This window comes from Maniola hyperantus, chromosome 8 (assembly GCF_902806685.2).
Source record: "Maniola hyperantus chromosome 8, iAphHyp1.2, whole genome shotgun sequence".
Lineage (NCBI taxonomy): Eukaryota > Metazoa > Arthropoda > Insecta > Lepidoptera > Nymphalidae > Maniola > Maniola hyperantus.
In genome coordinates this window covers 4,014,559-4,037,283 of record NC_048543.1, presented here as the reverse complement: position 1 = coordinate 4,037,283, position 22,725 = coordinate 4,014,559, and the positions used below count along the sequence as shown (strand labels likewise).

General features: G+C 37.7%; 2 protein-coding genes across 2 annotated transcripts; one reads left to right on the top strand and one right to left on the bottom strand.

Annotated features, from left to right (window-relative positions):
* Window positions 1-1,876: 1,876 nt before the first annotated feature.
* LOC117984291 (cytochrome P450 4C1-like) lies at window positions 1,877-13,034 on the top strand. The gene is made up of 9 exons (XM_034970917.2): window positions 1,877-2,138; window positions 3,967-4,076; window positions 4,762-4,852; window positions 6,425-6,610; window positions 7,465-7,844; window positions 9,058-9,126; window positions 9,344-9,512; window positions 10,430-10,609; window positions 11,798-13,034. The coding sequence occupies exons 1-9, from the start codon at window positions 1,982-1,984 to the stop codon at window positions 11,956-11,958; spliced, it is 1,503 nt and encodes a 500-aa protein (XP_034826808.1). The 5' UTR covers window positions 1,877-1,981; the 3' UTR covers window positions 11,959-13,034.
* A 159-nt stretch (window positions 13,035-13,193) lies between these two features.
* On the bottom strand, window positions 13,194-18,035 carry LOC117984276 (VWFA and cache domain-containing protein CG16868). Its single transcript, XM_034970897.2, has one exon. The coding sequence runs from the start codon at window positions 17,824-17,826 to the stop codon at window positions 14,260-14,262; it is 3,567 nt and encodes a 1,188-aa protein (XP_034826788.1). The 5' UTR covers window positions 17,827-18,035; the 3' UTR covers window positions 13,194-14,259.
* Between the last annotated feature and the right edge of the window lie 4,690 nt (window positions 18,036-22,725).

The window sequence follows — 22,725 nt, the reverse complement described above, 5'->3', positions numbered from 1 at the left end:
TTTGAGAGCTAAAATACCTGGACCTACATATTGGCCGATTATGGGAAACTCCATTAATATAATTCTCCGTCAAGGTATAGATTTTTTCTTTCCCCTCCAAATAAGCTTGTGCTAGAAGTAGGTACGACAATAGTACAAGGTGGGGTTTGAACTTTGAACCGCCGAACTTTCGGAATCTCTATTTTAGATAGCACCTTTTTTTTAAGGTACCTACCTTCTTAGGCAATCTTTTCAAGGTATTATCGTAGGTTTTTTTTTAAAGAATATTAGCCATATTAAATGACTAATATTCCCCTTTCCTCTCCAACTAAGCGTCAAGCTTGTGCTAGGTGTAGGTACGACAATAGTGTAACGGGTGGGGTTTGAACCATCGACCTTTCGGTTTTCAGTCCACTCCTACCCGTTGAGCTATTGAGGCTTATATGAGGCGTATTGTAACCCGATGATGAGCGCTCTGGTCTATACCTACTTACCTACATATAAATATTTTTCATCCCCGCATAAAATCGAGGGACGTGTGGCGTAGAAGCGACACCGAATATCCATTACTAAAGCTTAGGGGGCCCTCGAATCCTTACCAGAAAATCTCGATCGAACTCATGGCAACTCAGTTGAGAGAAATTCAAAAGTTACTAGGGAATTCCCCTAAATTCTTTCTGTGAATGTATTTGTATATTTAATATTTTTACTAGATAAAACCTAACCAGTTAAGATAGCAGTGGGGCCCCATTTTTTTATTTGCCCCAGGGCCCTTAATGCTAGCTACGCCACTGCTTGGTGGCCGTCTTTGGAGGCTTGGAAGAGAATATTCCGGCCATCATCATCATTAACCCATCGCCGCTACTGAGCAAGGGTCTCCTCTCAGAATAAGAAGGGTTGGGTCCATAGTCCAGCACGCTGGCCAAGTGCGGATTGGTAGACTTCGCACATGTTTGAGAACATCAGAAGTAAAGCGGCGATAGTCTATAGACATAGTTAAGACGTAGCCGTAGGTAAGTCGTGGGTTTCAGCGGGACCTCTAACTTTTCGGCAATTGCACTTGCGGAAAACATCGTGAGGAAACCCTTCTTCCCTGAGAGTTCTCCATAATGTTTTAAAAGTTATGTCAAGTCTGCTAATCCGTATTGGACTATAGCGTGGTGGCCTATGGCGTAAACAATTCTCATTCTGAGAGAAGACCTGTGCTCGGTAGTGGACCGCCGATAGTTTGAGATATTTGATTGAAAAAAATACCCGGCTGAGTTTGTTGTGGGCTGTTCTCAGACCTGGGCGCGTTTGGAACCCTCGTAGCTTTAGTTTTACGTTTGCGTAAAAATTATCACCACTATATCTTACAAATCCAATAACTGACAATCAAAAAGTGTAATTTATTACCTATTTTGAATTAATTATTTGATTTGATTTGATTTAATGCACCACTAAGTAAGTAATGAATGAAAAGGATCATGAGTCATGACCCTCGGCTATGAGCTAACTCGCGTAGTTAACTCAGCAGTGGTATTATCAACACTAGCTGATGCCCGCGACTTCGTCCCCTTGGATTTAGGTTTTTGAAAATCCCGGTTATCGATTTTCCGGGATAAAAAGTATGTCCTTCCCCGGGATGCAAGCTATCGCTGTATCAAATTTCGTCAAAATCGGTTGAACGGATGGGCCCTGAAAGGCTAGCAGACAGACAGACACACTTTCGCATTTATAATATTAGTATGGAAGTATGGATTTACCATCGCCCGGTTCACTACTGAGCTGAACAAAATATGCAGATTGGCAGACTTCACACGCCTTTGAGAACATTATGAGAGAGGTGACCGTACATAATTATACCTAATAGGCATATATTACATACATAACTGAATCAACATTCGCGGCACGCGCAGATTGATAAAGAACGTGAATCAGAAACCACTTAGGTACCTAACTACTTAATTAGGTACATAAAATATTATAATAATTATAGCTACAAAGTAAATATTCACATACGATGTTGTTCTTAATATTATTTACTGGGTTTGTGATATTCCTCGTGAGTTTGTGTGTGTATCATCGTTTCAACCGACCGGGAAGACTAAGGGCCAAATTGCCTGGGCCAACACATTGGCCGATTGTTGGCAATTCGCTTGATTTACTTCACTCTCAAGGTAAGTGAAAAGTGAAAACTTTGGACATTAAAAAACTTAAGGGGGCTCAGGACGGTGCTTTCTTCATACAAACAGGAGGGTAATTACCTACTACATTATTTGATACTGTACGCTCAAAACTAAGTATTATATCGATTAATCTCGTCATTATCTAGGTTCATTGATATAATATGAAACATTGAAAAAAATATTGATTTTAAAGTTACGAGCCTCAAAAGATTCCTATTTTAACACTAAATTTATGACAACTTTGGGCGTAAATAAATAAGATTAGGGGTATGAAAACTTTAAAGAAATTTAATATTAGACATACTTAGTTTATTTATTAATTAGTTAGTTGAAATAACTATACTTTGCAAACATAAACTCAGCAGTTTTTTCTCAAAAATACTTTTCCTGAACCCTTGATTTCGGTGAAAATCATCGTGCCTCTCACCTTTCTCATACAATGTCGAGTGAAAATCAAACAGGTTCGGTCGAGCGTACTGCGTCACCTTAATAGATACAAATCGTAATTTAAAAACTAAAAACACGACAGCCTTTCCACAAACGAACAGTAAAATAACACATTTATGAATTTTTCAAAAACATTGGTATCATCATCATATCATCATCATCATGATGATCAACCCATCGCTGGCTCACTACAGAGCACGGGTCTCTCTCAGAGTGAGAATGGTTATGGCTGTGTACTACCACGCTGGTCAAGTGCGGATTGGCAGACTTCTGGATTAGTTTATAATACTTAATTGAGTAGGTACCTAGGTGGTAGGTAATTATTTTAATGTATGGATCTGATATGAAATCTATAGAACGTAAATAGATAAAATGTTGGTATTTAGTTCGATTATAATATCGAACTAAAAAACCGGCCAATTGCGAGTCAGAATCGCGCACCGAGGGTGGTTTTTTCGACTTTTGCACGATAAACAAAAACTATTATGAGTAAAAATAAAAGTACCTAAATCTGTTTTAGAATGTACAGGTAAAGCCCTTTCATATGATACCCCACTTGCAATAAGTAGTTATCTTAGTTTTTAATTTATTAGATACCTAATCCAATTGTTATTGTTAATGACGGTCTCAAGTGGAAACACGCCAGTTTATTTTGAATACACTATAGGTAGGTACTTATGTGATTTGTGTACCTACATACTTTATTGCATATACACATACCTACATCATAAAGGCGGTCTTATCTCTCAAACGATCTTTCCCAGGTCCCAGACAACTTTTGATGAGAGGAGTCGATAAGAAACGGGTCGGTGCGGCAAAGAAAAAACTAATTTTAGGTCCTACCTATGTCTTGTTTAAAGTTATACATGCCTACTCGTATGCAGCAGTTATGCTTAAAGTTACAGTTTACCTAATGTGTTCGTTCGTTGTCAGTCTTTTCATAATATCCAAAAGTCAAGGTGCCCTTGGACATATCTGCGGAAACAAGTTACTATAGCGCTCTCTCTGTTACGTAATCAGTAGGTACCCTTATTATAAATGCGAAAGTGTGTTTGTTTGTTGGTTTGTCCTTCAATCACGTCGCAACGGTGCAACGGATTAACGTGATGTCTGATGTTTTGCATGTGTATAGATAAAGATCTGGAGAGTGACATCAAAGAGTTCCCACGGGATTTTTAAAATCCTAATTCCACGCGAACGAAGTCGCGGGCATCAGCTAGTTCCATTTAATTAATGATATAGGCAAAAATCTGTCAGTGAGCGTTAACCATTTTGAGTCACCAGCCAGTCACAAATATGTTTTCAAAACCAATCGATTTATTTTTTAAACCGGCAAAGTGCGGCAAAGTAAACAAGCTCAACCTTGTTTCAGATAAACTATTCCACTATTTAAGAACTTTGAACAAAAAGTACGGGGACGTGGTTGGGTTCGGTGCTATGGATATTGTCGCCGTTAATATTTATAACCCCAATGACATCGAGGTACTTACGTAACTTAGATAAGTATTCTGCGATAATGATAGTTACATCGCTAAAATAGTGCCATATTCTGAATTCAATATCACAGGTCACAGTCAACTTTTAGGGCGATGCCTCATAGTGCGTCGCGTTGCTTCGTCGCAACGGATCAATAAGAAGGCAGAGCACTAGTTAATATTTTTTTATAAAATTGCGTCGTCTCAAAACTCTCAATGGACGACATCCACTGCTTTATCTCTTAAGTAAGGATATCTACTGATTCTGCATCCTTTTGCGGCTTTTATATTTTAGTACCTGGCAACCGTAAGAAGATACCCTCTAATTCATCATCATGATCAACCCATTACTGAGCACGGCACTCTTCTCAGAGTGTAAAGGGCTATTTTGACCCTAGTCTGCCATGCTGGCTCAATGCGGATTGGCTGACTTCACACACCTTTGAGAATACGAAGAACTCTTAGGCATGCAGGTTTCCTCACGATGTTTTCCTTTACCGTTAAAGCAAGTGATATTTAATAATTATTTTTTTAAAACGCACATAGCCCCGAAAAGTTACAGGTAGGTACGTGCCCGGGATCGAACCCCCGACCTCCGGAAAAGAAGGTGGACGTCTTAACCACTGGGCTATGACCCTCTAACTACTAGGTAATTATTCCGTGTTTCATTTTATTCTCTCTTCATTTTACAGACAATTCTCTCTTCAACCAAATTCATCGAAAAGCAACAGCCTTACACGTTTCTAAAAAGATGGTTGGGCCAAGGATTGCTAACCAGTTATGGTAAGATATTAAAATGCTAACAGCCGTGGTTCGGTGCTTCACTCGCAACTTTTTTTATTCAGATACAAGTTAGCCCTTGACTGCAATCTCACACTGGTGGTATGTGACGATGGAGTCTAAGATGGAAGCGGGCTAACCTGGAAGGGGTATGGCCAGTGGCGTGCAGGTCATAGAGGCATAGATGCACTGCTTACCCCAGTTGTAATAGCTCAATGCATATTTTTCATTATGACCTGCATGTAAACAGGTTTCTACCTAACTAATACCTACCCTGGCTTCAAACTCTGTGCACGCCACTGGGTATGGCAGTTTTTAATAAACCCATACCCATAACTTCAAAGAAAAGAAAACGAGTGAACGCAATGTGATTCGTAAAGCAGTAGGTCGATTCCCTAAAACCTGCATCAATTTGCAATCGCAATTGTTGTGATTGGCTGAATTTATGGTATTCTTGTTACAACAATGCAGTAGTGAGTGAGCTTCAACGCGTCAGGTGATTGCGATCGTGACATTTTAGCTGTCATTCTATCGCAATCGAGGGCCAAGAACGATAAAAGATGATAATTTGATGATGTGTCCTATTTTGTAGCGTAGGTAGGTATGTTTATCTACTTCTGAAGCAATGCTGACCCAATAACTAGATAACTTGCTAAGTGACCCGAATTTTTGAGGATATAAATTATAATATTATGCGCCTATTAAAGGCCGCCTAAGCGGAAGCACTTGGATCCATTTGGATCAGTAGGTTGATTGATCAGTTATCGTTTTTAAGTAGGTACCTCTTGCAATTTGTACCCACCCCAAGAGGTTAGTAAAGTTAGGTACCTACCTAGTACAATCGGAGGTAAACCACTTCTAGATGATCCTCTTATAGAAAATCCAGTTCCCAGCGGGGCAATAAAGACATAGGTGTGGGTGGCATACATAGTAGGAACATACTACATACCCGCTTTTTCTATCTTCCAAGAAACAGAGATCTCAACTAGTCGTGGCTAGTTCACTATGTCACAGCCCCTAGAGCTAAGAAATAATAGCGACTTGACTGATGGACCGCTTCAACGGCGAAGGAAAACATCGTGAGGAAACCTGCATGCCTGAGAGCCCGAAGGCGTGTGAAGTCTGCCAATCCACACTTGGCCAGGGTGGTGGACTCTGGCCAAACCCTTCTCATACTGAGAGAAACGTGCTCTCTAGTGAGCCGACTAAAAACCCCTCCTTTCTCCAAGCAATAATGTTCCCGCCTTGTTGGCCTACCTTTACTGCCACGGTCTGACTCATCTTCCTTCTCTTTCATCTTTCTCCTTTCTTTTATAGATTCCATATATTTCTGGATTATCACCCACTTCTTTTTGTCTTCCAGCATTCTATATACAAGGCTCTCCACCCCAAACTCGCCTCCCAGCTCGTCCACGACATTCCTTCTTTCTTTCTCAAACTGGGGACAACAGAACAATATGTATGTTCCGCATCGTCTATTGGTTCTATGCGGTACATACATTTACTGCTGTCCCTTTTTTTGAGCCAAATACCAAAAGACTTGTGACCTGGAGAACTAAGATTATTTCGTAACAGGTAAAAAATGGCAAGTGAGAAGAAAGCTGCTCACACCAACATTCCACTTCAACATCCTGAGGAGGTTCTTCAGGACCTTCGAGGAAGAGACGAAGGTATTCCTCGAGAAGGTTGAAGCTGAAGTGGGCAATGAGCAGACTGATATCGTGACACTTGTCAGTAATATGACGCTCAGAACTGTGTGCAGTAAGTATATCAATTGGTGTTCCGTACCCGTCAAAAAGACCCATGCCTATTGCCTATATCAACCATGAATTATTTCCCAGTGATCATTAAATAGAGGGTCTTACAAAATATGTAAAATCCACGTCCTTTGTTAGTTTTAATTTTAAGTGCAATAACCATTTTAAATTGTTGTTTTATTTAATGCTCGTTGTGAGAGTAACGTAAATTAAGTTATACGAGAACTATAAAACTCTATAACATTTTATGTAATTTTTAAATGTGTAATTCTGTGGGCGGTTCTTTGTTCAAAAAAATATTATACATACTTAGATTAAACTAAAAAGTGACGTCATATGCCAGTATTTCATAAACGCTCGCATACTAAGCGCGTTTTGACGTTTGATAAAAAGATACTGATTTAACTAAATAGTTGTCAAATCTGATTTGTAAGCCACCGCTGTCCGTCCGTCTGTCTGTCCGTCTGTCAGGACTTTATCTCATGTACTTACTGTACTCATGTGTTACTGTGGTAGACAATAGAAAGCGGTGATAACTTAATGGTTAATATGTCGGCCTTCTATTTGGGAGGTCGGAGAGGAGTTTTAAGTGTAAATAACTAAGTAATTAAATATCACTTGCTTTAACGGTGAAGGAAAGCATGGTGAGGGCAACCTGCATGACGCATTCCTGAGAGTTCTCCGTGATGTACCTACTCAAAGATGTGTGAAGTCTGCCAATCCGCACTGGGCCAGCGTGGCTGACTGTGGCCAAACACTTCTCATTCTGAGAGGAAACCCGTACTCTGTAGTAGGCCAGCGACGGATTAATCATGATGATGAGTTTAAATATAGAATATAAATTCCTGGCCTTTCCAGAAACTGCTATGGGAACGTCAATGAAAGAAGACATACAATCAATATCAACGAAATATTTTAATGCAATACAAAATCTCGGGGCCATTTTAATAAAACGCACTACGAGAATATGGCTCTTCCTGGATTTCTCCTATCAGTTTACTCAAGAAGCTCGTCAAGAAAGAAGGATTTTAAAAGATTTACATAGCTTCACGAGAGATGTGATTCAACAAAGGAAAACATATTTGAGGAATAACCCTGCGATATTGAATTTGGATATCGATGATGAGATGAATAAGAAAGGGCGTCTTGCCATGTTGGATTTATTGATTCAAAACCAAAATGAGGGTGGAATTGACGATGAAGGGATTAGAGAAGAGGTCGATACTTTCATGTTCAGAGTAAGTGGCAATCTCATTTATAACGCGTATTTAACTCCTGACGCGCCATTTTAAATTTTTGTATCAAATTTCATGTCAAAAGTACGATTTTAGTCGTTATTGACATGACAGTTGACCCATATAGTTAAAATGGCGCGTGAGGAGTCATTTTGTGCGGACTATAGATTCCGCAGTTATCAGCTAATGAAAGACAAAAAACCTACCTAAGTAGATAGGTAGGACACTCAGTTCCGGGCTACTTACCTACTGATGATATTATAATAGAAATAGTCCATTATACAATGTAGGTATACGTAATGAAACATCATTTTATTGAAATAATCTTCTATATATATAAAATTCAAAGTCCTGACTGACTGACTGACATAGATATCAACGCACAGCCTAAACCGCTGGTCCTAAAGACATGAAATTTGGAGGGTCTATTGTTTGTACAGAGTAGATATCCACTAAGAAAGAATTTTTCTAAATTCCACCCCTAAGTGGGTTAAATGGGGGATGGAAGCTTGTATGAAAGTCGGTCATATTTTCAAGTTATTTGTATGAAAATTGGTATTTGGGTTTTCGATTACAAATGAAGAAATACGTGTTTCAGGAATTTTGGAAAATTTTCCCATAAGGGTGGTAAAATAGGGTATGAAAGATTGTATGGGAAGTTTTAATTATTGATATTATTCACTCGAAATTTGGAAAATAGGTTTTTTCTTGAGGTTAGGTGTCAGCTAAGAAACGACTATGAGAAAATCCCCGCCAAAGGAGTGAAATGGGGGTTGGAAGGTTATATGTGTTATTCGGTGCTGTTCAGAGTGCGTGTCCTGATGTTATAATGTTTGTTTCTGAAAAAAAATGCCATTTGTTTCCTCTGTAGACCACGCGGGCGAAGCCGCGGGCAGAAGCTAGTTAATAATATTTTAAAAGCTGATTTTAGCCTTGACTTCTGAACTACATATCGAGTACCTTCTACTAAACTAACACGATTTAACATAGGCATACAGACGTATAGTAGGTACGCGACAGGTCGAGATGGCAATCGGGGAGGGTACGCTCCGCAAACCCGCACATACTCGGTGCGGGCGAGCGTGGGTGACGTGCGGGTGTGCGGGGTGTCCCCCCGCCTCATACTCCGATTGCCATTTCGACCTATCGCGGACTATAGGTAAGTAGTAAGTACTATACTACGAGTGATTTTCAGTTTCTTTGCATTTATTTTCAGGGACACGACACAACTGCAATGGCACTAGTATTTTTCATGATGAGACTAGCTGATGAGCCAGAAATACAGGTACCTACTACGCTACTACCTAGGCACTTAACTAAGAATACTAGATATCCTACCTGACTTCAATGTCAATTATCCTAATAATAGGTTACGAATTTGGGCCAGCATGGCAGACTTTGGCCTAAACCCTTCTCACTCTGAGCGGAGACCCGTGCTCTAGTAGTGGAGTGGTAATGGGGTGATCATGATGATGATGATCATTTAGTCACATATTTTACAGGATAAAATATATGAAGAAATGCAATCAATATTTGGTGATTCCGCCCGCCCGCCCACAATGGATGACGTAAAAGACATGAAATATTTGGAATGCTGTATTAAGGAATCTCTAAGATTATATCCCAGTGTACACTATATAGCCAGATTTGTGAAAGAAGACGTCGAATTAGGTATGTTCTTCATGTACCTACCTATTAATCATTTCTCAGTATTTCTAGGTAGGGGTAAAATGATTTAGAATGACTACATCTAAAATCTCCAGTTTTTACTAAGCATTGATAATAAACTCGATTATCACTTTTAATAAGTAATATGTGGTGGGCCTACTTGAGCATTCCCATATCCTAGCGGTTTGAATTAGAAACGAGCTTACATCTAGACACGCTCCGTACCTAAATACCTACGTGTCACTGGAATTTCGACTATGTAAAGTCTCGTCAAACTGCACTCTGCACCCGAGTGCAGACTTTGACGATGCCTTGCGGTACGATAAGGTAGCAAGGTGAAGGAGGTAGGTACGTGGTCAAAAATTCTTGGGCAACACTCCGAAATCTAACCTATAGAAATACCGATAGACAGGCAACTTTGCACCGCTGCCGATGCAATGTTCCAAACTTTGAAGTATAAGGTATGATTCCGAACCACGCTGCACGCAGCAGCGCTGCCGCAACAGTGCTGTCACCAGCTGTCACAGTCCTGTCACGGCACTACTGGTCCCCAATGTTCCGCTATATTGCTGCCGCGACATTGCTGCCTAGCTCGGAATGTAATGTCATATAACTTTATAGAGACTGTATGGATATTGGGACCAGCCTAGTGCCGCGACAGGACTGTGACAGCTGGTGACAGCACTGTTGCGGCAGCGCTGCGGCGTGCAGCGTGGTTCGGAATCATACCTTTAGAGTTCCAAACTTTAAAGTTAGCATTGTTGGTTTGTCATTGAATCACGCCACAATGAAGCAACGGATCGACGTGATTTTTGCATGGGTATCTCTAGTTGAGTCTCTGGAGAGTGACATAGGCTTACGCTAGTTGTGAAATAAATTTTGCATGAGCTAGTTTTAAATAAAATGCCATTGGTTTTCAGGTGGCTACACAATACCAGCCGATTCAATGATCCAAATCCACATTTATGACGTCCACCGGCGGCCCGACTTGTATTCCGACCCCGAGCGTTTCGTACCCGAGAGGTTTCTACCGGAGAATTGCCTCAACCGACACCCGTACGCCTACATACCCTTCAGCGCTGGACCTAGAAACTGCATAGGTATGTACAGTCATGATCATGATAAACCCATCGCCGCGCCGGCTCACTACAGAGCACGGGTCTCCTCTCAGAGAGAAGGGTTTTGGCCATAGTCTACCACGCTGGCCATCTGCGGATTGGTAGACTTCACAGGCCTTTGAGAACATTATGGAGAACTCTCAGGCATGCAGGTTTCGTCACGATGTTTTCCTTCACCGTTAAAGCAAGTGATATTTAATTACATAAAACGCACATAACTCCGAAAAGTTAGAGGTGCGTGCCCGGGATCGAACCCCCGACCTCCGATTAGAAGGCGGACGTCCAAACCACTAGGCTATCACAGCTTTTTTATGTACAGTACGCGGCAGAAAATATTGTACATCGATCTTTATCAAGAGATAGCGGTTTCGTAGAGCGTTGTCTCTATCGTTGACTTTGAGACAGATACCTAAAACATCACATAAATATGAGCGACAGTGACAACGCTCTACAAAGCCGAAATCTCATTCTAAAGGTCGATGTACAATATTTCTTGCCTTTTCTACTTTTAATAGATTTTTAAACTTGCGTAAAGGCAAGTCCAAAATAGGTTGTGGAGGTTATATCCGTTCCCATTTCCCACAAATGACTTTTGGACTTACCCGAGGCAGAGCGTAGGAGTCGCAAGCTTATTACGGTTTCTAGTTAGCCTTAATTATGTCGATCACCAATTTTTTTTTACCTACCTAAGAATATTTTGTCTTTCATAAATTATGTGTAATAGTAATTATGAATATGCGTGTACTTCATAGTAGGTATAATGCATTCAATATTAACTGGCGTGTTTCCACTTGAGACCGTCATTAGCAATAACAATAGGATTACGTTCGGCATGCCACGTAAACAGTAGGAGTAATAACAAGGAGTAAGAAGGAGGACAAACAAACAAACAAATTTAATATTTTTTGGAAAGTTTTACCATTACAGTAAAGCTTTTATAAAAATAAAATAAAAAATAAATAAACCAAACACTCATAGTCCATTCGTTTTTAAAGGACCCTGTTCAATATGTTGTTGCAAATCAGCCAGTGTTGATACTTTTGAATTCACCCGCCACGACTTAATCCTATTGATTGCTAATGACGGGCTAACGTGGAAACACGCCATTTAATATTGAATGCACTATACACATATTAACCTATTAAAAGAATTTCCTTCATTCATTTGCAGGTCAAAAGTTCGCAATGTTAGAGATGAAGACGTTAATGTCCAGCCTGCTGAGGAAGTATCGTTTGGAGCCGGTGACCAGACACTCAGATGTTGTATTTATTAGTGAACTCGTGCTGCGTCCCAAAGGGCCGATATACGTGAAGTTTTGTCCGAGATATTAAAATGTAGAACCTACTTTATAACTATCATTTCTCATATTACTTTGTTTTATCTTAGAAAGTACCTACCAAAGATTTGTTGAATAATATTATAATTTAACCCAGCTGACTGCAGTATCTAGATGTAAGTCATGTCGAGCCGTGAACTCCGTTTCGCTGAACAATTTGGTTACACGTATGCACTTCCGCTTCTATCAGCCGCGTTCAGCGCTGTTGCGCCGCGTATAGCGCTGTTCAGCCGCGTTCGCTACGCGGACTGTCCTCGACGTTGAAGTTGCAACTTGCATAGCGCTGAATGCGGCGCACGGAACAGCGCTGAATGCGGCGGAATGGGAACAGCGTTGAACACTGGCTAGCATGCGCATGGTGCACAACTAGCGTCCTCAAAAGAACACTAATGTCCTGATTTTATGCGAAAGCAGAATAGACCCGGAATGTTGGACGGATGCGTACGCATCTCCTTATACAAAACTCGTGTTTTCTATAGACAAAAGGTGAATTGAGCTGAATAAGAAGAGTCCTTTAGTCTGAAGTGTGTACAATTATTTGCAGGTTTATTATGTGTACAGGGTGTAACCAGAACGCTGGCAAAAACGAAGGCAAGTGACAGTACTGATGATTTCTGATATAATAACACAGAAAAAAACGCGAAAAAAAGTATTAAAAATCCTACATTTTGTAAAAGTTTACGATAGGTACCTATATTGCAAATAAAACATCTAACTGACGCGAGGGGTCAACGAACGTTGCGTAAGCAGGCCACTCAGAGTCAATCCTGCTTCGTAGGTAGGACATTAACCCGGGTTTTGCACGCTATAAATTGTGGGTTGAAAAATAGTAAATCACTAAAACTATACAATGAGGCAAACGGTTATTGGTATTGGATTGTGTTTAGGTAGTATAACAATAACGCTAAGTTTTTGCCAGCGTTCTGGTTACATCCTGTATATAAATGATACAACAAAATTTGTACAAAATTTATTGTAGATACATTATATAAATGCAACATCGAAGTCAGTCTTAAATTACGTACACTTACTGCTTAATAATACAGGAGGCACTGGCACATTTTATAAAAATAATAAAACTATCTTACTCTCAAATGATATTTAAGTAAATAGTTAGGTAGGTACATAACAAAATAATTATATATATTATGCAGATAGGTAGGTATAGCAGATACACAATATAATATAACTATATGATTACCTGTATCAAACCACTTGTTATCTTCTAAGAGATATTAATTAATAATAACAATAGTAAGTATATTATATAGGTTAAAATACTAACATAGGTTAGGTTATATTTGCTTATTTATTAGGTTAGGTAAGATATTTATATGGTTATAGCACGCTATAGGTACATCATTAACGACTATTTGTTAGTTATGTTAGACTAGAAGAAAATAGGTTTAGTACGGGATAGGTTGAAATGGCAATCGGGGAGGGAACGCCCCCCGCTAACCCGATGCGAGCGAGCGCGGGTGACGTGCGGGTGTGCGGAGCGTCCCCCGCCTCATACCCTGATTGCAATCTCAACCTGTCGCCGACTTATGTACAAGACAAGCATAGGTATATTTATAGTTTTAGGTATATTTTTTAGAAAAGTAGGTAAATAAAGCATGACAATAAAGATTGTATATTCGGAAAATATAATTATTGTAAGTGATGATTTGATATATATATAAAATAATGTAATGCAATGCAAGTTGCCTGATTTTTTTTACCTTGTTAATAACTGTCATGTACAATAGTACACATTTACATAACACTTAAATATAGATTTTAAAAGGAAGTTATTTGCAAATTATTATTTATTTATTACTAATAATTAAGTAAGTAGATCTTGTAAAAAATATACAAATAAAATTATACTTGGAGTAAAAGTGTTAAAATTGAATTCATTAAAGTATAATAATTAAAAATGTCAACTACTAGAGTTTCTTACTTGATTTAAAAACTTAATTTAAAAAATAAATCAGCAACATTTAAAAATCATCATTTTCAAATGAATGTTGTAAACATTTATTACTTACTTGCCTATTCAGCAATATTAAGTACTAAAGTAATTGATTAAAAAAATCAACTGCACTTACTTAAAAATACTATTACTATGGACATAATTTATGCCTATTGTCAAGCACTGAAACATAAAAAATACTATAAACTTAGAAAATAGTATTTTGCAACATAAATAATCAATGCAAACTTAAAATAACTATAAAAATTATGTGAGTAACTATTATACATATCACAAATATGATTCATTTATGTACAAAAGAGGTAGCACTGTAAAACATAATTAGGATGCCTCCATATCCCTATGAACTGTGACTGGGGCTATGACACTATTTTTGCCACACGGTAATACTGTCATTGTAAGATCTGCCACTTTGAGCCTTGGTTTAATTTTTGCTGGGGCAGGAAAACTGGCATCCGACTTAGTGTCATCTGATAAAATAGTAGGATCATTTACTGAGAAACCTGTAGCTTCAGAGTCCTCATGGGGGGTCATTGTTGAATAACCATGGTCCGATCCAGCAGCGGTATGAGGTCGCCTGTACCCGGTAATTACACGATACGGCGAAATAGGAGCTTCTAGTTCCATGGCAGGCAACAATTTATCCTGACCGGACATATCAGGCATGTCATCAGAGGGCAAATGGCTCATTTGCACGTCAGCATCGTGCCACGTTTCAGCCGGTCCATCAACATACAAATTGTGGCAACTATCTGATGATGTATTCTGTCTGTAGCAATATACTGCTACAGCTATAATTAGACTTACTGTAACTATGCACCCAGCTATAGGACCAATTGCAGAATAACTGGCAAAAGCATCCCTATTCACGTGACCGAACGTTCCCTCCCCATATGGAGTGACGGCACCAAGAACCCCATTGAAACAGGTAGACTGTGACGTACAAAAGGGGGCCCCAAGAGGCGTTCGTCCATCTGCATCTATCTGACACCATTCACATCCTAAAACCCCTAAACAAGACGAGTGTGTAAGGTATGTTTCACACTGGAAATCAAAACAGGACTTTAAATTTTCAGCAAAGTTGTGGAAGTAGTGGGATTTATGATTATTGTTTTCGGGCATCATGCCACACACAGGAACATTGGGAACAAGTCTTGAAGAGTTGACATTAGGACATTCGTACGATTCTGAACTGCACTCACAGGGGCATTCACATTCTGTTTGTTCCATACGATTGCAATTGAAACAAAGACGATCAACCATACTGCAAGGGCAAAAAGCACCGACACTGCACGACGCATTTACAAGGCCTATGAATGCGTTCGTACCAGGTATGGAAGCAATGTAGTAGTGTACACAGTGGTCACCAGATACGACATTTGATAGAACATTGGGTAAAGAAGTATTAAACTCGTAGAACCTTTGAATAGTTTTATCATAAAAATTGCTGCACAACCTTTTGGTCACGAAACCTTTTTGATTCAACATATCAATAGCTATCATCGATTCTTTATGTGTAATATGTTGTTGTTCTATAGGACCAGAGCTGTTTGGATCCATCAAGCCCGGGTGAGACACTAAATAGCCACGATTGTTCATAATTAAACATTTAACGTAAGAAATGGCACAAAGAGGTGAACTATCAACAAGAAGCTTATAAAGAAATCCCATAGTGACATCCATAGCGACAACCATTGTTGGATAGATAGGACTTCTAACTGCATATGAAACTGTTACAATATATCCTGCCCCTCCCACATCTAAATTGGGAGGAGTTAATATAATTTTACCAGGATTCTCTAAAGCATATGTGTACCAGGGCCTTCGCACTGGTTCATAGTCATACTCTAAGACTGTACCGGGAAACATGACTAGGACACCATTCTCTGTGACTGCATACCTTCTTACTATATATTTTGAAAGAGGACCATGTAAATGCTGTCGTTTGTAAAAAGATAAAATAGAATTTAAGAATCCAACGTCTTGTTGTATTTCATTTTTCAGTCCGGGATTTGAAAGTAAACCATGAGCCACACTTCTTAAATATGCCAAGTAATTTTGCATATATGTAACTGCCTCCTGCCCATCTCCCATATCATATAGATATGTAAATGGGGATTGAAAACTGGAAGGGCTTAAGTACACAGTACCTTGATCAATAGTGGCAATTTGCTTAAAATGTCTACATATTTTACCCGTTTTAGGTGGAAATAAATCTATCCTATGCAACAATATTTCCTTACTTATTCTTGTAAAAAATACATTTGTCTTATTCAATAAACTGTCAGCGACTTCTGATACAACACACACAATATATAAGCTCTGCACCCACTCCCACGAATAAATTATGTTTTTCGAAGTATTTTGATTATCTATTGTAAAATTACCTGAGGCAGTACTAAATAATTTTTGCTTCAGAACACTTATATTGTAATTGGCTTCTACAGCATCTAAATTCGTAAATTTTATTTTATCAGAGGCCGCCTCAGGCCTTGGGAAATATGTATGCATTAGAACCTTACCAGAAAAATCCATGACAAACGCTCGCTTTTTTTGGTTTGTGCCTTTAAAATAAATTATATCCTCAGCCAAGTCAGACCAGTAGAGGTCTAATCCTATAATTCCTGTAGATATTGGATACACCAGTGAGATCATGAAGTCTCGCTCCGTAGCTTCCCACACTGGGCCTTCAGCTTGCAGTTTATTTTCATATTTGTAAGGAAGAAGGGAAATAAATGCAGAGGCAACTTGTCCTACGACACCACTGTTATTGATGTGCAATTTCATAACCGAGTGTTCATGAGAATGATTACGCTGTTTATCAAAATGTAAAATCTCCAGCGAACTGTTCTTAGTATTTTCATATGTATTTATTAATCCTATAGTGAATTTCACTGCTTCATCGTCATACTCATTGAAAGGAAATATTTTAAACCACATTTCGTCCCTAAATATTTTTGTATCTGTTAAGAAAATGAATAACTTATATACTGGGAGATGTTTCTCGTTTAATAAACTTATAATTTCTTCATTAATCATGGCTGGTGAAATGTTCACACATGATGTTTCTAAAGAGCTTAGATATTCACGGAACAGCATTTTATTATTGTCAGTGGCATTGCCCAAGTTGGCCATACAGTCACTACTGCATGTATCTTCAAATTTCATAAAACTAGTCATGTTAGTTATCTTTAATGCGAACAAATCAATGCTCTGTAGAGAATACACTATTTCTTTTGCAACATTGATAGCATGCTGCAGAGACTCGGGCTTCATGTTGTTGTTTATTATAAAGACTAAGAGTTTAGGATCAGAATGCACTATCTTATGATATAAGTATCTCAAATTCGAATGTGGCATTGTAGCACAGTCTCTGTCTGTGGCATAGTCCATGTGGGATAGGAAATACTGTCTCTTGACTTTCAAATCTTTGAATCTGTCTAACATATTAGACCTCATGTTTACAGAGGAAATATCAAATACATTAGAACTTTTAATAAACACAGACTTACGTATAGAGTTAAAAGGGCAAGGATGTGTAAAGGACGGAGTATCTGTTTTATTTATTGCATTGTTCATATCCATTATAATGTTGATTGCGGAGGAGAGCTTGAAGTTCAACTTATCTGCTATACTGTTCAGTGTGTTGGAGTCGGAAGAGTGGTAGCGGTTAACTTTATAGGCAGTTCTAATCTCTAAGTGCGATGTGTATTCACTTCCTAGCTCTTTAACCACAATTTCACTGAATTTGTTCGCCAAAATGTCAGATAGTTTACGAACGTTTGGTTTGTAGTCACAGCGACTGCTCGTTCTCGTGCAGTTCTCATTTTGAGCAAGTACCGTATTCCAGATGTCTGCAGCTAAAAACACTAGTAATATTAACTTCATCTTATCAACAATCCAATCTTTGCGCGTCACATTTGATAATGTTTTTCAATGCACGTTTAGGTTATTATCAAAAGACAGTTTTGTGCCTTCATTTTGACACACAATACACAAATATTTTAAATTTATATCTTCAGTTTTATTCAGATTATGAATACTTATTATGCTTTGTTAAAAATTAAAATCATAATTACAGAAGCAATAAACTCACAATCACAATAAACATCGAGTGACATTTTAAGTAAAAATTGGTAAAAATGTCTCAAAAATGTCAATTGTCAATCCATAAATGTGAAATGTCACCTAAATTGACATTGGCGCTTTTTAATACGTTCGGAAACTATTATTATAAAAAATCGTGAACAGTGGTTCAGTGGCAATGGGTAACTTTAGGGACTTCCCAACATAGTGAATCGACGAAGATTCAATGGAAATATTGATTTACTTTAAAAAAACCGACCAAGTGCGAGTCAGGCTCGTAAACTGAGCGTTCCGTACTACAATCGTATTTTTTCGACATTTTGCACGATAATTCAAAAACTATGATGAATAAAAATAAATAAAATATAAATATAAATATATGTTTTAGAATGCACAGGTTCCCATGATATGATACCATGGTTGATATGATACCCGACTTGATGTAGTTATCTTATTTCGATAATTATTGAAAATACTAATTATTAGTTCATGACCACAATTTTTTTTTTGTGTGATCTAACCCTAAATTCACGGTTTTCAGATTTTTCCCCTAAAGCCAGCTATAAGATCCACCTACCTGCCAAATTTCATGATTCTAGGTCAACGGGAAGTACCCTGTAGGTTTCTTGACAAACAGACAGACAGACAACAAAGTGATCCTATAAGGGTTCCGTTTTACCTTTTGAGGTACGGAACCCTAAAAATCACCTGCAAAAGTAATTTCAAAATAAATAAAAGGATTTTTCGTTTGCATTCCTCAGATGAAACAAAAATATTAAATGAGCATTTCATTAATAGAGGGTTTTTTCAGTAACCTCTAGACCTATCAGCTTTGATCCACACAATATGCTACGGTTCCACACTACGGTCTACGGATATCGAATCGATACCTATTGTTATTTTGTTCGTAGGTTCCAAAAAATATAACTCCTGCTATGATCAATTCCAATGTTACCCTTTTCTACTGTGCTGCTCTATGTTATTAGAAGGCGCTTTAAAAATCTCTCGTATTTAAAAAAACTTTTAAAATATTGGTCTAAATTCAAAAAAATCTGTACCAAACATAGTTGGGGCCTTATTGCTCAACATTAGATTTATTTAACATTTAATTGGTTTATAATAAAATTTCCTACGTAACCACTGACTCGGTACCTATCGATTTGGTATGCCAGCCAAGCCGAGGATATTTTATCAACAAATCAATTAGAAAAAAATATTCAACTTTTTAAAATGTTTATGTAGTTAGTTACTGTAACTACTATAGGTAGGTAGGTAGCTAGTACAAAAACAATACAACTCACTCTCTCTGTAAGGATCCGCTCAGACGTGCCGCCCAGAGTGACGTGAGCAGCAGGACCTTCTTACGCATTTCTCCATACAAACTTATTACGCCCATTAGTCTATTCTTTGTTGCTCTAGGCAATATATCGATTTATTTCTGCATTATCTATGCCCTAAAATAATTGATATACCTAGTAAAATTGTTTTTATTTCAAAAGTTATGGCCCTTGAAAAAATTCTATTTTAGGGCACGTTTTGAGGCAACTTCGTGCGTAAATAAACTATCTATATGAGAAACTAGAAAATTAACATCTTCACGTCACGTCACATTTTACTTTATAATCATTTCAAATGTATTTAATTTGTGTAAAAGTCTTTAGTTTCTTTTGCCAAAATAGGCGTAATTCCAAACGTCGATTGAAAATCTTCACTGTCCGTTTTTGACTAAAAAATCTTTCACCCTAGCAAAATTCATTCAACCGGCCTCTCTTGGGATGAGATGCGGTTAGACGAGGGAAAGGATGACACGCACAGATAACGTTTTTTTCCGTCGTCTATAGAAACAGCACTGTTTCAGGCTCCACCCGCCAACGAGTTGTCGCTTCGATGGAGCGGGCTCTTAATGCAGCCGGGCAAAAATATGAAATCGCATTGTTCAGTTTCTAACATACCACAGTTTGCAGTCACAATCAACAGCAGTCGCTAATGTGTGTGCAATAGGGACCACATCATCGCCACATACGCACAAATTCGAGACACATGACCACTACGTGACAACCACGTGGCTACATTTTGCCACTGTAATGTGGCCCGTTTGAATAGACTCTAAAACAACACAATTTTAGATCGTATTGTATGGTTCAATATATTTAACCCCGGAAAACATTTGTGACAATTGAGTAGACTACTTTATCATTGAGAAATTCTCAATGGCCAACCGCCAATCAAGGAATGTTCCAATTATTATTTGCTAGCGACCCGCCCCGGCTTCTCACGGAACATTTTGAACAATCATCCTCATATTCAAAACAATATTTAAACTATGCATGGGTATAAACCTTCCTCTTGAATCACTATAATATCTTTGGTGAAAACCGCATTATAATCCGTTGCGTAGTTTAATAGATCTAAGCGTTCATACAGACAGCGGGAATCGACTTTATTTTTAACCGACTTCTATTCTATATACCTACTACAGGTAAGTAGGTATGTAGAGATATGCGGATTGTTCAAAAGGAATAGACATCTGTTTCTGTAGCATAAAAATATATAAATTAATATCTAAATACTTACAGACGCCGGCAAGAAACATTGTAGGTACCTACATCTAACTTTAGAAAGAGATAGCGGTTTCGTAGAGCGTTGTCTCTGTCGTTGAGACCGACAAAACGTCACATAGATATGAATGACAGAGACAACGCTCTACAAAGCGAAATCTCATTCAAACCCGCGACTTCGTCCGTATGGATTTAGGTTTTTCAATGATCCCGTTGGAATTTATCAAAATCTAGCAGCATCAGGATTACAAAGTTGGTACTTGGAATTCTATCGCCATATAATCTCAAACTTCCTGTAAGGACACATTAACGCATTTTTATTTTATTTTATTGAGTGGTTTACTAGCGATTTTAACATAAAACTTAATAACAGCTATAATAAATACAAAGATTTTTCTATCATGCACAACTATGTTAAATCATTTACTGCATGCAAATTCCGTACAGATACCAGAGTGACAATGGGGATAACAATTAAAATAAAGATTCCATACAGAATGTCTGTAGGTATGGCTAAACACAGTATTCGTCATATTGTAAAATTAATTAACATTAATAAACGTAATATATTTGCTTGTATATTGTGTGGAATACATATTAAGTGTTGAACAATGTGCTCAATAATATTATTAGAAAAAACTGCAATGGCTATGACACGTTTACGGGATTATTTATCAAAAAAGATCCAAGAACCTAGTGAGTGAACTCTTTGTTTTTCTCCTACATGAATGTTAATTTTTTTTCCTTTCCTAACACGAAATGTTCTTTTTAGAAAAACCTGATTTTCTTTTCTTGGCTCTTGTAATTTTTGGACTGTGCTCTTCAACATCTCTCTCAGAATTATCATCAGAATATGCATTTGTGGGTTGAATAATGCATTATATATTTCAAATCTTGAAAAAGGATTGTCAGTTATGCATAAAAAAATATAAAATTAGCAAAAAGCTATGCCATACCATTATTATTAGACAATAGATGCTGTATTTCACCATAAAATTCAACTAGTGTAGGTTTGTTTAAATCTTGACAAAAATATTTTCCCTAAGTTTGTAATGTATCATAATTGTTACGCTACAATTGAACTCCAGATTACTATTCACTTGACAACGTATTACAAATTATGATACATCACAGTTTACTGATCAATAAAAAAGAAACACGACTCAGTATATCTAAAAATCATATTACAAGATAACCAGCTATTGATACTTTCTTTAGTCAATGCATACCAATACTCTAAAAATATGCATAAATATTAAAATGATAAACGAAAATTCACGCGTAGTTGAAACCCAACGTGCTTGCGTGACGCCATTTTTTCAATAATTGACCCAAATGATGCAAAGGATTCAGGTTTGTATTTTTATCTCATTCTTAATTATTAAATTGTGATCGCGTTTCTTGTATAAAAGTAACGATAAATCACGTTATGAAACAATGGTATTTTTTAAATATGATGTATCACGGGTGTTACGAAGTCAAGAAAAGGTTGCGGTGCACGCTTTATGAGCAAGTGTGTTGAAAAAGTACCTACTTATGCATAAATTTTTAAACTTACCGAAGTTACAGGTATAAGACTGCTTATCAACCTATTAGAAGAAAACATGTCCTGTTTTCTTCTAATAGGTTGTAATAATCAAGGTCAGGTCTAATAAGAACTTACCTAATTTCATAAACATTTGAACTTCAAAAGTACTTACCTAGTTTTTTAGAGTTCCTATAACAACGAATAATTAAAAACTAGTTTTTAGTTTTTTTAATTACGCACTTAGTTTTTAGGGTTCCGTAACCGTACCTCAAAAGGAAAAACGGAACCCTTATAAGATCACTTTGTTGTCTGTCTGTCAAGAAACCTACAGGGTACTTCCAGTTGACCTACAATTTATTATGAAATTTGGCAGGTAGGTAGGTCTTATAGCAGACATTCGGGGAAAAATCTGAAAAGTATTTGTCGGTCATATGACACAAAAAAAATTAAATTGTGGTCATGAACTAATACTTAATTAGTATTTTCAATTTTCGAAGTAAGATAACTACCTATATAAAGTTGGATATATGTGCATATGTGCAAGATGTGCAATCTATGGTCTTTATATGTGCATTCTAAAACAGATTTTTATTTGTTTATATGCATCATAATTTT

Excerpts from the sequence above, each read along its gene's own strand:
- LOC117984291 (XM_034970917.2), top strand. The coding sequence starts at position 1,982 with ATGTTGTTCTTAATATTATTTACTGGGTTTGTGATATTCCTCGTGAGT. Across the intron at positions 4,077-4,761 it reads ATAACCCCAATGACATCGAG|ACAATTCTCTCTTCAACCAA; the intron begins GTACTTACGTAA and ends TTCATTTTACAG. Across the intron at positions 10,610-11,797 it reads TGGACCTAGAAACTGCATAG|GTCAAAAGTTCGCAATGTTA; the intron begins GTATGTACAGTC and ends ATTCATTTGCAG.
- LOC117984276 (XM_034970897.2), bottom strand. The coding sequence starts at position 17,826 with ATGAAGTTAATATTACTAGTGTTTTTAGCTGCAGACATCTGGAATACG.